Consider the following 11,355-nt stretch of genomic DNA (forward strand, 5'->3'; position numbering starts at 1 on the left):
TTTTAGAAAGTTACTTGCTTTCAGTACTGCACTGCAAATATTTCAGAATCAATGCCAAAATGATATATATGTATTTTGGGAACAATAATCTAGGACTGTGTTGTGAATCTCTGTGTTAGTTTTGGAGGAAAAGGTCTTCCTCACTGAATAGAGTGCAGAATTACTATACAAATGAAATCACTCGAGTCTCAGTATTTGACTTTCAAATATATATCCTGAATTTATTCACAGCGTGCAAAGAGTTAAGCACTGCAGAGTAGGAAAATGGATAGCAATGTGTAGAGGTGCATCATGGGCAGATCATGCACCATTTGGGGGCTAGTTGCTAATGTGGAAACGGGAACTACTGTTTACCAAACCACTCACTGGCATTGTTTGGGGTAATTATGCATCTGATTATAATATAAGCTGAAGTTCTTTGCTCATGGAACAAAGAAACCATGACGAGAAAAAGTAATTTGTTTCAGTCCTAGGGCTCCAGATTACATTTATATAGAGTACTTATATTTTCTTCTCTAAACTAGTGTACACCACATAGAGAGTATATTTCCCCTTTCATTCAAATTCTGTTGCCGATGGATGGTTCCCTGCTTGACCATCTTTCAAAATGACCCTTTGCATCATTTTCATGTTTTTTTAGGAGGTTGGTTCGTCTATCAACAGAGGAACGAGGTTCATAACAATTGTGGCATTGAAATATATTATCAAACAGATATGCAAAGCACCTCAGAGAATATGTTTTTGGAGCTCTTCTGTCAAATCATCTCAGAGCCTTGCTTCAATACTCTGCGCACTAAAGAACAGTTAGGTAAATAATAGATTGCCTCTCTCCATAGATCACCTAAATATTGTTATAGTGAGCAGAAATTGGATTGTATACTTCAGCCACTATAGTTCAATGTAATGTGCTGTCCATGTGATGGCTGTGGAATCTTATTGCTGGTTTGGGGCCCTTCATGCTCAGTGACAAATCAATGAAATCACTGTTTCAAAGAGATACAGGGGAATCATGAAAGTGATTTATACAATTTTAGTATATATGCTGTTTTCTTCATGGTCAAAATGCATAATGTGAGATCCCTCCATTAGCTTGCAGGAAAGCTAAAACCTGAGATTAGTTACGGTAGTTACCGTATTTTTCGCCCCATAGGACGCTCCGTCCCATAGGACGCACCTAGTTTTTTGGGGGGGAAATAAAGGAATTTTTTTTTCCTTTATTCCCCCCCCCAAAAAAAAGCAGGTCGGGGAAACCGAACCAGGTCGAGGAACGGCGCTGCGCCTCCCTGCTGTCCCCCGAGCTTGTGGGGCTGGCCGATGTCTGCCTCAGGCGGCAGGCTGCTATCCGCAGCGTGGGGAGCCCTGCGGGGAACTCCTGCAGGGCTCCCCACACTGCGGATGTCTGCCCGGCACGCGGGGCGCTCTGCTTCAGGGTGCCCCACCCGCCGGGCGGCAGGCTGCTATCCGCAGGGCTCCCCACGCTGCGGATGTCTGTCCGGCGCGCGGGGTGCTCTGCTTCAGGGCGCCCCGCCCGCCGGGCGGCAGGCTGCTATCCGCAGCGTGGGGAGCCCTGCGGGGAACCCCTGCAGGGCTCCCCACGCTGCGGATGTCTGTCCGGCGCACGGGGCGCTCTGCTTCAGGGTGTCCCGCCTGCCGGGCGGCAGGCTGCTATCCGCAGCATGGGGAACCCTGCGGGGAACTCCTGCAGGGCTCCCCACGCTGCGGATGTCTGCCTGGCGCACGGGGCGCTCTGATCCAGGGTGTCCCGCCCGCCGGGCAGCAGGCTGCTATCCGCAGCGTGGGGAGCCCTGCGGAGAACTCCCACAGGGCTGCCCAGGCTGCGGATGTGCTTCCGAAGCGCCGGGCGCTCTGCTTTCAGGGCGCCCGACGCTCCGGGAAGCAGGTTGCTATCCGCAGCCTAGACATCCCTGCCGGACCTCCTGCAGGGCTGCCCAGGCTGCGGATGCGCTCCCGAAGCAACGGGCGCTCTGCTTTCAGGGCGCCCGACGCTCCGGGAAGCAGGCTGCTATCCGCAGCCTAGACAGCCCTTCCGGACATCCTGTAGGGCTGCTCAGGCTGTGGATGTGCTCCTGAAGCGCCGGGCGCTCTGCTTTCAGGGCGCCCGACGCTCCGGGAAGCAGGCTGCTATCCGCAGCCTAGACATCCCTGCCGGACCTCCTGCAGGGCTGCCCAGGCTGCGGATGTCTTCCTGAAGCCTGGAGAGCGAGAGGGGTCGGTGCGCACCGACCCCTCTAGCTCTCCAAGCTTCAGCGAAAGCCTGCATTCGCCCCATAGGACGCACCCAGATTTCCCCTTCATTTTTGGAGGGGAAAAAGTGCGTCCTATGGGGCGAAAAATACGGTATATCATCTATTCACTTGATGTAAGGCCATTTAAGGCACTAATGGTCATGTTAGAATTTGGCCAGAATTCAAGGGCAGAAATTCTGTCTTTTTTAATTATTTATTTAGTGAGTCTAATAGAATGAATTATTTGGTTTTTTCAAGGTTACATTGTGTTCAGTGGTCCACGGCGGGCAAATGGTATCCAAGGACTACGATTTATCATCCAGTCAGAAAAACCTCCACACTACTTGGAGAGCAGGGTTGAAGCTTTTTTAAAAACCATGGAGAAGAGTATAGAGGACATGTCTGATGAAGCCTTCCAGAAGCACATCCAGGCTTTAGCAATTCGTCGCCTTGACAAACCAAAGAAACTGTCTGCTGAGTGTGCAAAATACTGGGGCGAAATTATTTCCCAGCAATATAACTTTGACAGAGGTAATAAGCACTCCCAAACTGGAAATGTAATTTTTTTGGATGAAAGCTTAACAAAAGTAACAATTCAGACCATCTAAAGTGTACCCACCATGCATGATAAAATAATAATATTTAGTTCTGGAATACACTTAGAAGATTAATTAGTGTCAAAGTCACAATGCTGGGATGCTGCACCCGGTCAGATGGGTGGGGTGCAAATAATTTAAAAATTAAATTATTATTAGCTATTTCTGTGGTATTACCTATTTCTTTGCCCCATCTAGACCACATTCCATTTTTGAAACCTGCCTGGCATGTATTCTTATAACCAATTATGTGATGAAGGATTTGCATTCTAGAAATTCCACTGCTGCCTTATCCCTTCCTTTGCATCAGTCTAAGAACATATGATGCTTGATGCAGATACAGTGGTGCCTCGCAAGACGAAATTAATTCGTTCCGCAAGTTTTTTCTTCTTGCGAGTTTTTCGTCTTGCGAAGCACGGTTTCCCATAGGAATGCATTGAAAATCAATTAATGCGTTCCTAGGGAGACCGCCTTCAGACCAGATCCGGGGACAGTCTGTCCCCGGACCTCTTCTGAAGGCTGGCGGGGGGAGAAGGACTTTTCTCCCCACCGCCAGCCTTCAGAACAGCCTTCTGGAGGCTGGCGGTGGGAAGAAAAGCCCTTCTCCCGCCGCCAGCCTTCAGAAGAGTTCCTGCAGGGCTGCCTAGGCTGCGGATAGCAGCCTGCTGCCCGGTGCGAGGGACGCTCTGAAGCAGAGCGCCCCTCACGCGGGGCAGACATCTGCAGCTTGGGGAGCCCTGCAGGACTTCCCCGCAGGGCTCTCCAAGCTGCGGATAGCAGCCTGCTGCCCCGCACGAGGGGCGCTCTTAAGCAGAGCGCCTCTCGCGCGGGGCAGACATTCACAGCTTGGGGAGCCCTGCGGGGAACTCTTCTGAAGGCTGGAGGCGGGAGAAGGGCTTTTCTTCCCACCGCCAGCCTTCAGAACAGCCTTCTGAATGTTGGCGGTGGGGAGGAAAACCTTCCTTCCACCGCAAGCCCCGGGAACAGAGGAGAATCGCTGCGCGCCTTCTCCTCTGTTCCCGGACCTGTCCTGAAGGCTTGTGGTGGGAGGAGGGCTTTCCTCCCCACCGCCAACATTCAGAAGGCTGTTCTGAAGGTTGGCGGTGGGGAGGAAAAACCCTCCTCCCACCGCAAGCCCCGGGAACAGAGGAGAATCGCTGCGCGCCTTCTCCTCTGTTCCCGGACCTGTCCTGAAGGCTTGTGGTGGGAGGAGGGCTTTCCTCCCCACCGCCAACATTCAGAAGGCTGTTCTGAAGGTTGGCGGTGGGGAGGAAAAACCCTCCTCCCACCGCAAGCCCCGGGAACAGAGGAGAATCGCTGCGCGCCTTTTCCTCTGTTCCCGGACCTCCCACCGCAAGCCTTCAGGACAGGTGCTGCGCTTCCCCGCTGTCCCCGGAGATTTCCCTATGGGCTTTCATCTTGCGAAGCAAGACCATAGGGAAATTCGTCTTGCGAAGCCGCTAAAAAATCGGAAAACCCTTTCGTCTTGCGGGTTTTTCGTTTAGCGAGGCATTCGTCTTGCGGGGCACCACTGTACTCCTGATCCATTAATCATATTTAAGGACAAGGAATGTCACATATGTACAGGCTTCAGAAAATGTCCTGATCCTTCAGGATAGCAATATTTTCAGTGACAGGAATATCCCAGGTATAGGGCGGTGTATAAATTCAATAAATAATAATTATAATTAGAATATACTGAGGTGTTGTGATCTGAAGGAAGTGTATACGGGACCGCCTCTCCTGGTATGCCCCACAGAGGAACTTACGATCTTCAAATAAAAACACCTTGAGGGTCCCAGGCCTCAGAGAGGTTAGGCTGGCCTCAACTAGAGCCAGGGCTTTTTCGGCTGCGGCTCCAACCTGGTGGAACGCTCTGTCACAAGAGACAAGGGCCCTGCAGGACTTGACATCTTTCCGCAGGGCCTGCAAGACAGAGCTGTTCCACCTGGCATTTGGTCAGGGCGCAGCCTGACCCCCTCCTCTGGCAATCTTTACAAAGCTTTAGTTTATGGTTGCCATCAATTTTGATTTTAATTCATTTTTATAATGTTTTATAATGTCATACTGTTTTAGTGTTGTTAGCCGCCCTGAGCCCGGCTTCGGCTGGGGAGGGCGGGATATAAATAAAATTTATTATTATTATTATTATTATTATTATTATTATTATTATTATTATTATTATATTTCATAATTGTATTAATTATAATCTTTGTCGTCCAGATAACATTGAAGTGGCATATCTCAAAACTCTTACTAAGGATGATATTATGCACTTTTATAAGGTAAGCTGATCATAATATTTCTGATTAGTTTAGCTTCTGATTGTAAAATTGTGTAAAATTTAAGGGAATATATTAATAACAGTTTGAGAACTTGATAAGCATCACAACTTTTATCTAAATGGAGTTTACATATACCAGATGTTAAAATGTTGCTGTGTGCTATGAACATGACAATAGAGCCTGTGAGTACATTCTTCTGTTTTTTATTTTATTCCAGATTCTTTTTACCAAGGTAAAAATGTTGCTCCCCAATTATTCCCTAGTCACTCATCAGAATGCTTGCTAACTTAATTCTGTGCATACTGTCAGCATAGTTCAGACATGTAAATGATAGGTTTTTTTTCTCTCTTTTGCCTGGACAAGCCAAAGCTCTTTACAGGAACAATTGTATATATCTGGTGTGGGTTAAAATTGTGGCACTATATTCTAAAAGCTTTTTAAAGTAGAGGGGGGTGGGGAAGAACAACTATTTTTGTTGTTGTTCTTTAGCCAGATTCTACAAAGCACACGTTGTCCTTGGGGACACCTCTGCAGCTACTATTGTCATTGTTACGTATAGCACCTGAACTGTTTGTATGCTGTATTTAAGGAAGTTATAGGGTTGTTTGAACCTTGCAATCAGCTCTGTATGTATAACAGTAATTGGTGATTTTGCAAAATGAATAATATTGCCTTATTGAGCAGCTGCTTATTGCAATACAAGTACGTAGTAGAGGAGTCCTATAGTCCAACTCGGTGGTTTTCAACCAGTGGGCCGTGGCACCCTGGGGTGGCTTGAATGATGGTCATGGGTGCCATGGACAACACTGGCCTCTGTCTCTCCTTCTTTCCTTCCCTCCCTCCTCTGATACCCTCTTGCATCTCTGCCTCCCAAAGGCTTGCACAACTGTTTGTTGCAGCAGCCCTGGCTACAAGCTCCCCAAGCGAATGGTGTCTCTGGGGCTGGCCAGGGGATGCTTCCCAGGCCCCTGTGGGGCAGTGGGAGGAGGCACCTCTCTCGGGGGGGCAGCTCAGAGACCAGGGGTGGCAGACCAGAGGATTCCCAAGGAGAGGGGAGAAGAGAGGAGGCTGAGGGAACACTCCACAAGGGAGGGTGTTTGAAAAGGGGTGAGGGGCTGCTAGCTCTGCAGGCAGGGGGTGACATAGCTGGGCTCCAGAGGCCCACCGGGTGCCACAGAAAAAAATATTGTTGGTCAAGAGAGCCATGGACCCAAAAAGGTTGAAAACCTCTGGTCTAACTCAAGCCCAGCTTGGAAGAGACGAGGAGAAAAACAGCAACAGGAACAATACAAAAGATAATAGTGTTATTGTTTTCCTGTCCTCCTTGTGGGCTTCCCTTATCCATTGGCTTGGCCATTGTGAGAGCAGAATGCTGCACAAGCTAGGCCTTTGGTCTGATCCAATAGGGCCGCTCTTACGATATTAACAGCAGTCATGCTTCCAGTGTCCCTGGAATAACCTCCCCAAATCAGGGGCAAGACTGCAACAACACTCACATGCCACATGGACACAGAGAGAGGCAATCTGTGCATGCTAAGAGAGATGTGCAACCATCAGGTCACAATGCCCACAACTTGCAAGAAACACAGAAAGCTAAACAATGCCAAAAGGCACAGCGCTGTCTGCTAAAGCAGTAGCGCACATGCAAAACATTTTGCTTATCCCCTCCAAACTGCCAGTGGAAGAAAGCAATACGACCAGGTGGCAGTAACAAGCAAGGGTGCAATGTGTGCAGCTTGCAAGGCAGGTAAAAATGAATACATTAAACATATTCCAGGGCTGTTGGTTCAAGTTCAGATGAACTAATTTCCCCCCTTTAATAGCTGATGGTTATTAAAAAGGGTGTGGTCATTACAGTTTTGAAGTGACTCAGACAAATTCATGCATGCTTTTTGGATCTTTGGTTTGAATATCCTAAGCAGAATACATGTTACATATATGCCAGTATTGGTTTTGGGAGTAGTACAACAGAACAAGGTGGAGGTGGACAAGGAAGCACATGACTCTTCAGCAGTAGAAGCCCACTAATGAACCCTCCCCCCCCCCCACACCAGGCTAGAAACCATACAAAAGGGTATTTCCTTCCATGCCCCAATGGTTGCAGAGCATGAAGCACCGGGAGAAGCTAAATGCACACGCAGCTGAAAGAGGCAGCATATAAAGGCAGTGCACATCCCTTTGGGTCCCTGTTTTCAAACAGCAGAGTGTATTAGGAAAGAGCTCTGAATCCCTATCCTGCGTGCCTTGTCTGTCAAACACAGCTGCTCGGTGTGCAGTTAAAATGCATGGTTGCAGACTATGTAATCAAGAGTTAGAAGATGTGCTTTCAGTGTCTCCACACCAGGAGCAGTCATGAGGATATCCAAGATGATAGCCATGCTCCTTCTATCAATCCACCCCTTATGCACACCCCCCCACACCATATTCCTCCATCTACACCCCCAGTCCATTCATTCCCCCATCACTGCATCTGTCCAGCTTTTGCATGAGTACACACACACACTGCAAGAAGGGATGCAAGAAAGGGAATGAAACACTGTGCAGCATTTCTGGTGAACAGATTATAAGGCAGCTTCTTTGAAGTGAGGCAAACTTCTTTCTGCCATCTAAAAAAGCAAATTAAAAAATATTTTGGAATTGAAGCCTCTCTTTAAAAAATATTTGTGTGAGGAGCTTGCCATTAACTGTCCCTCCCCTCCCTCCCCCCCCCGACTTTGGAATGGAGATGCTTTTTCGAGAACCACTTTAGTTACTTTTAATTATGAATGCTCATTGTGTTCAAGTCAGTGCTAATAGAACTTGACTGCATTGCATCATGGTTTTCATTAGACTTGTCATTACGGCCGATTAAGAAAATGTTAATTATTGATATAAGTGCATTGTAGTTAAATTATTTGATTACACTTGTGGAAGGCAATTGATTTACTCCCCAGCTAAATGAAGCTTTTAAAAGATTTGAGCAACTGACAGCTAGATCGACTTTGAATTGCTTACTCTTGTCATACATTTTAATATTGCTCTTAAGCATTGCTGGTGTTTCTAGATTATTCAAAAATGGCTCTCATCTCTAGTAAGTGCACCTATTTCATCATTAATTTTATTTACCTCCCACAGTATGTGGAAGAGATTTTGGCAGAATTTGAGGTTTTCTTGGGCAGGCCACAAGCACTATGTAACAGCCAGGGTGAGTTAATGGGGTGGACTCACTGGCATAACTGAAATATTGATAAGCCAGCCCTGCTCAGGATCAGGGAGGGGCCCAGTAGGTCAGTTTTGTTTAACACCGAACAGGTGTTTTCATGTTTGCAAAAGAGTGACTTGAGATTGTATATGACAGCATAAGAAGCAGCAGTTGGCTGCATATCACAGTGTGCATAGGCTACACATTTCTCTTCCTTTTTGGACATTCCACCCTACTTGGATAAAGTGTCCTGCTTGGGTCAGGCACGTCTGCTCCAGGCTGGCAGACATTCTTGCACACTTTGGTCTGCAGTGCAGATGTTCCTGTGCTTTTGTTGGAATAACCGATTGTCATCTCTCTTTCCTCTGTCTTTCTGTAGGAGATGTTGTCAGTTGATGCTCAAAGAAGGCACAAAGTATCCGTGCATGTACTAGCACGGGAAATGGATTCCTGTAAGTACTGAGTGCCTTTCTTTGTTTCCAAATAATCTTCGCTCAAGTTTGCACAGAAAAACACTTGGTAGAACAAACAGAATCTTTTGCAAAGGATGGTTATGACCTCTAGTGGATTGGTGGGAGTATATTCACTCTCAGGAGTCCTGGAGAATAACAAATGTGAGAAAAGTTTGCAAGTGTGCAGATTTTCAAGCAGTACGAAAAGCAGTACAACCCTTTGCTTTTAATGGTCTGCTTAATATCTGTCTATATAAGTAGATATTTTCCTAGAGGTTTATGAACTGTTGTTGTTGCTGCTTTAAACAGGCCCTGTTGTGGGAGAATTTCCATCTCAAAATGATGTAAACCTGGCACCAGCTCCACCACTGCCACAGGTAAGATGTTTTTTAATCATTTATGAAAAAATGAGAGTTCCCAATATACGCTACAACACTGTTATTACTCGCTCAGCCTTATCATGTTTAGAAGTAACCACCACCAGGAAATGCATTATTCATGGAACCTATCTGGCTGCTATGCTTGGGACAGCTTAACCACTGTGTGAACAAGCCTTTAGAAAAATTGTGAGTGTTGTGAATAGTATAGATTTGGGGTGTGGCACTTCTGGTACATGGAGCTAATTAGGCCCAATTAGGCTTCTGTATTTGGCCATTTGAAGCAAACCACACCTACCTGTCAAGCACAAAGAGATGTTCCTGTCTTAAGATTGTCATCATAACATATTGGATATATAGTTTTGTAAGAATCCACTTTTTAGGCAATCTTATCTTGTAAATTTTGCGTCTGAAAGAAGTTCTTATGTAAACAAGGTTTGGATCTTAGTTATATATTTTTTGCTATTGGCTTTTTAACAGAGGTGGGACGCAGGTGGCACTGTGGGTTAAAGCCTCAGCGCCTAGGGTTTGCCGATCGAAAGGTCGGCGGTTCGAATCCCTGCGGCGGGGTGCGCTCCCGCTGCTCGGTCCCAGCGCCTGCCAACCTAGCAGTTCGAAAGCACCTCCGGGTGCAAGTAGATAAATAGGGACCGCTTACCAGCGGGAAGGTAAACGGCGTTTCCGTGTGCGGCTCTGGCTCTGGCTCTGGCTCTGGCTCTGGCCAGAGCAGCGATGTCACGCTGGCCACGTGACCCGGAAGTGTCTCCGGACAGCGCTGGCCCCTGGCCTCTTAAGTGAGATGGGCGCACAACCCCAGAGTCTGTCAAGACTGGCCCGTACGGGCAGGGGTACCTTTACCTTTACCTTTACCTTTTAACAGAGACTTAAGGACTTGGTCACCCTTTGGCTGATTTAAAAAATGAATTTTGCTTCAGTGAATACATATAGGCTATGTGCTTGATTCTCAAAGTTTCTTTTTCTAAAATGTTTCTTTGCAGCCAGACGTGATTCAGAATATGACAGAGTTCAAACGCAGCCTGCCACTCTTTCCTCTGGTGAAGCCACATATCAATTTCATGGCTGCAAAACTGTGAAGAACCTTTGTTGGGTGAAGAACTGGAAGTGGAAGAGTCTTGTATAACTTCAGTGGATTTTCATAATGAACCAACATCTTAAGCTGTTGTTAGGACAAACAATCCTGTCCATTATGAGGGTTCCTGATTCCTTCTAGGTTCATTCGGCATTTCTGGTGTGATAGGGTTACAGCAAATTAGGCAAATAGGCTGTAGTCATGCGTCATGTTTATTGTAGAGCCACTCTTGGAAACCAAAATCAAGTGGTATATTCAAAGGTCTGTGTAGGTAATGGTATATTTTACAATAGTGAGGCCCTTTTAAAGGTTTTGTTTGCAAAATGGAATATGAAGAAGCTTACTGAACAAACTGGTGTTATTTTAAAGGCCCTTCCTTTTCTTATTAAAAATCATTAAGATTAAGCAATTTATTGGATGTGGAGGAACGAAACATTATTAAAATGCACATACTGATATTTTTAAAGAAAAGACTATGGAATTACACCTTAAGCATATTGATCCTCAGAGCAGCCAACCATTTAGGTACTATATAAATCAGTGGAAATGAGGGGAAAACGTCAACAGATATATTTCGGATGAGTTACCAGGCATATTGACATAGTTTTAATCTTTATACACATTTGAAGACATTTTTTTTAATATTCAGACTAGTAAAATGCTGGAAACACCTGGGTAGCCACCCTTTTCTTGCCCAGAGTGTTACCTTCTGCTTGTAACCCTTGTGTTTTCTCAGGGTTACTTGGAAAATGTTTCATTTGCATAAATAAAATTGTTTTGGCGCTTTTTCTTCCAGTTGTTCATGTATTGTTTTTAGATATCTCATCAAACTTGCCCTCTCGTGTTGGGTATGTGACTTGTCGAAAAGGCTATCAGTGACCCTTAATAGGTGTTTAAGCTGTGGACATGGGGCAGACTTCTGTGAAAAGGCATAGAATGGAAATCTTAGTCTTTGTCACAAAGACACAGCACAGCATGTGCCTGATTCCACAAATTCACCATTTGAATGTCCGGAACAGGGTGGCCCTTCAAGGCAAGTGATACAACAAATCTGACCTACCACTGTTTTTGCAGCTCTTGGTGCAGGCTTTATCAGGCTTAGATATTTTAAAGTGACAGGGAAGAAGA

General features: G+C 46.2%; 1 protein-coding gene across 7 annotated transcripts in view; it reads left to right on the top strand.

Moving 5' to 3' along the window:
* The window catches only part of IDE (insulin degrading enzyme), a 55,476-nt gene extending 44,459 nt beyond the window's left edge, over positions 1-11,017 (top strand). For all 7 annotated transcript variants that reach the window (XM_079978593.1, XM_079978595.1, XM_079978596.1 and 4 more), the window contains exons 20-25: positions 641-808; positions 2,505-2,777; positions 5,066-5,127; positions 8,688-8,760; positions 9,070-9,137; positions 10,136-11,017. In XM_079978593.1, the coding sequence (XP_079834719.1) occupies positions 641-808; positions 2,505-2,777; positions 5,066-5,127; positions 8,688-8,760; positions 9,070-9,137; positions 10,136-10,231 (740 nt within the window). In that variant the 3' untranslated portion in view covers positions 10,232-11,017. The remainder of the gene's footprint in view (positions 1-640; positions 809-2,504; positions 2,778-5,065; positions 5,128-8,687; positions 8,761-9,069; positions 9,138-10,135) is intronic.
* Positions 11,018-11,355: the final 338 nt, after the last annotated feature.

The sequence above is a fragment of the Podarcis cretensis genome (assembly GCF_951804945.1).
Source record: "Podarcis cretensis genome assembly, chromosome: 5".
Taxonomy (NCBI): Eukaryota; Metazoa; Chordata; class Lepidosauria; order Squamata; family Lacertidae; genus Podarcis; species Podarcis cretensis.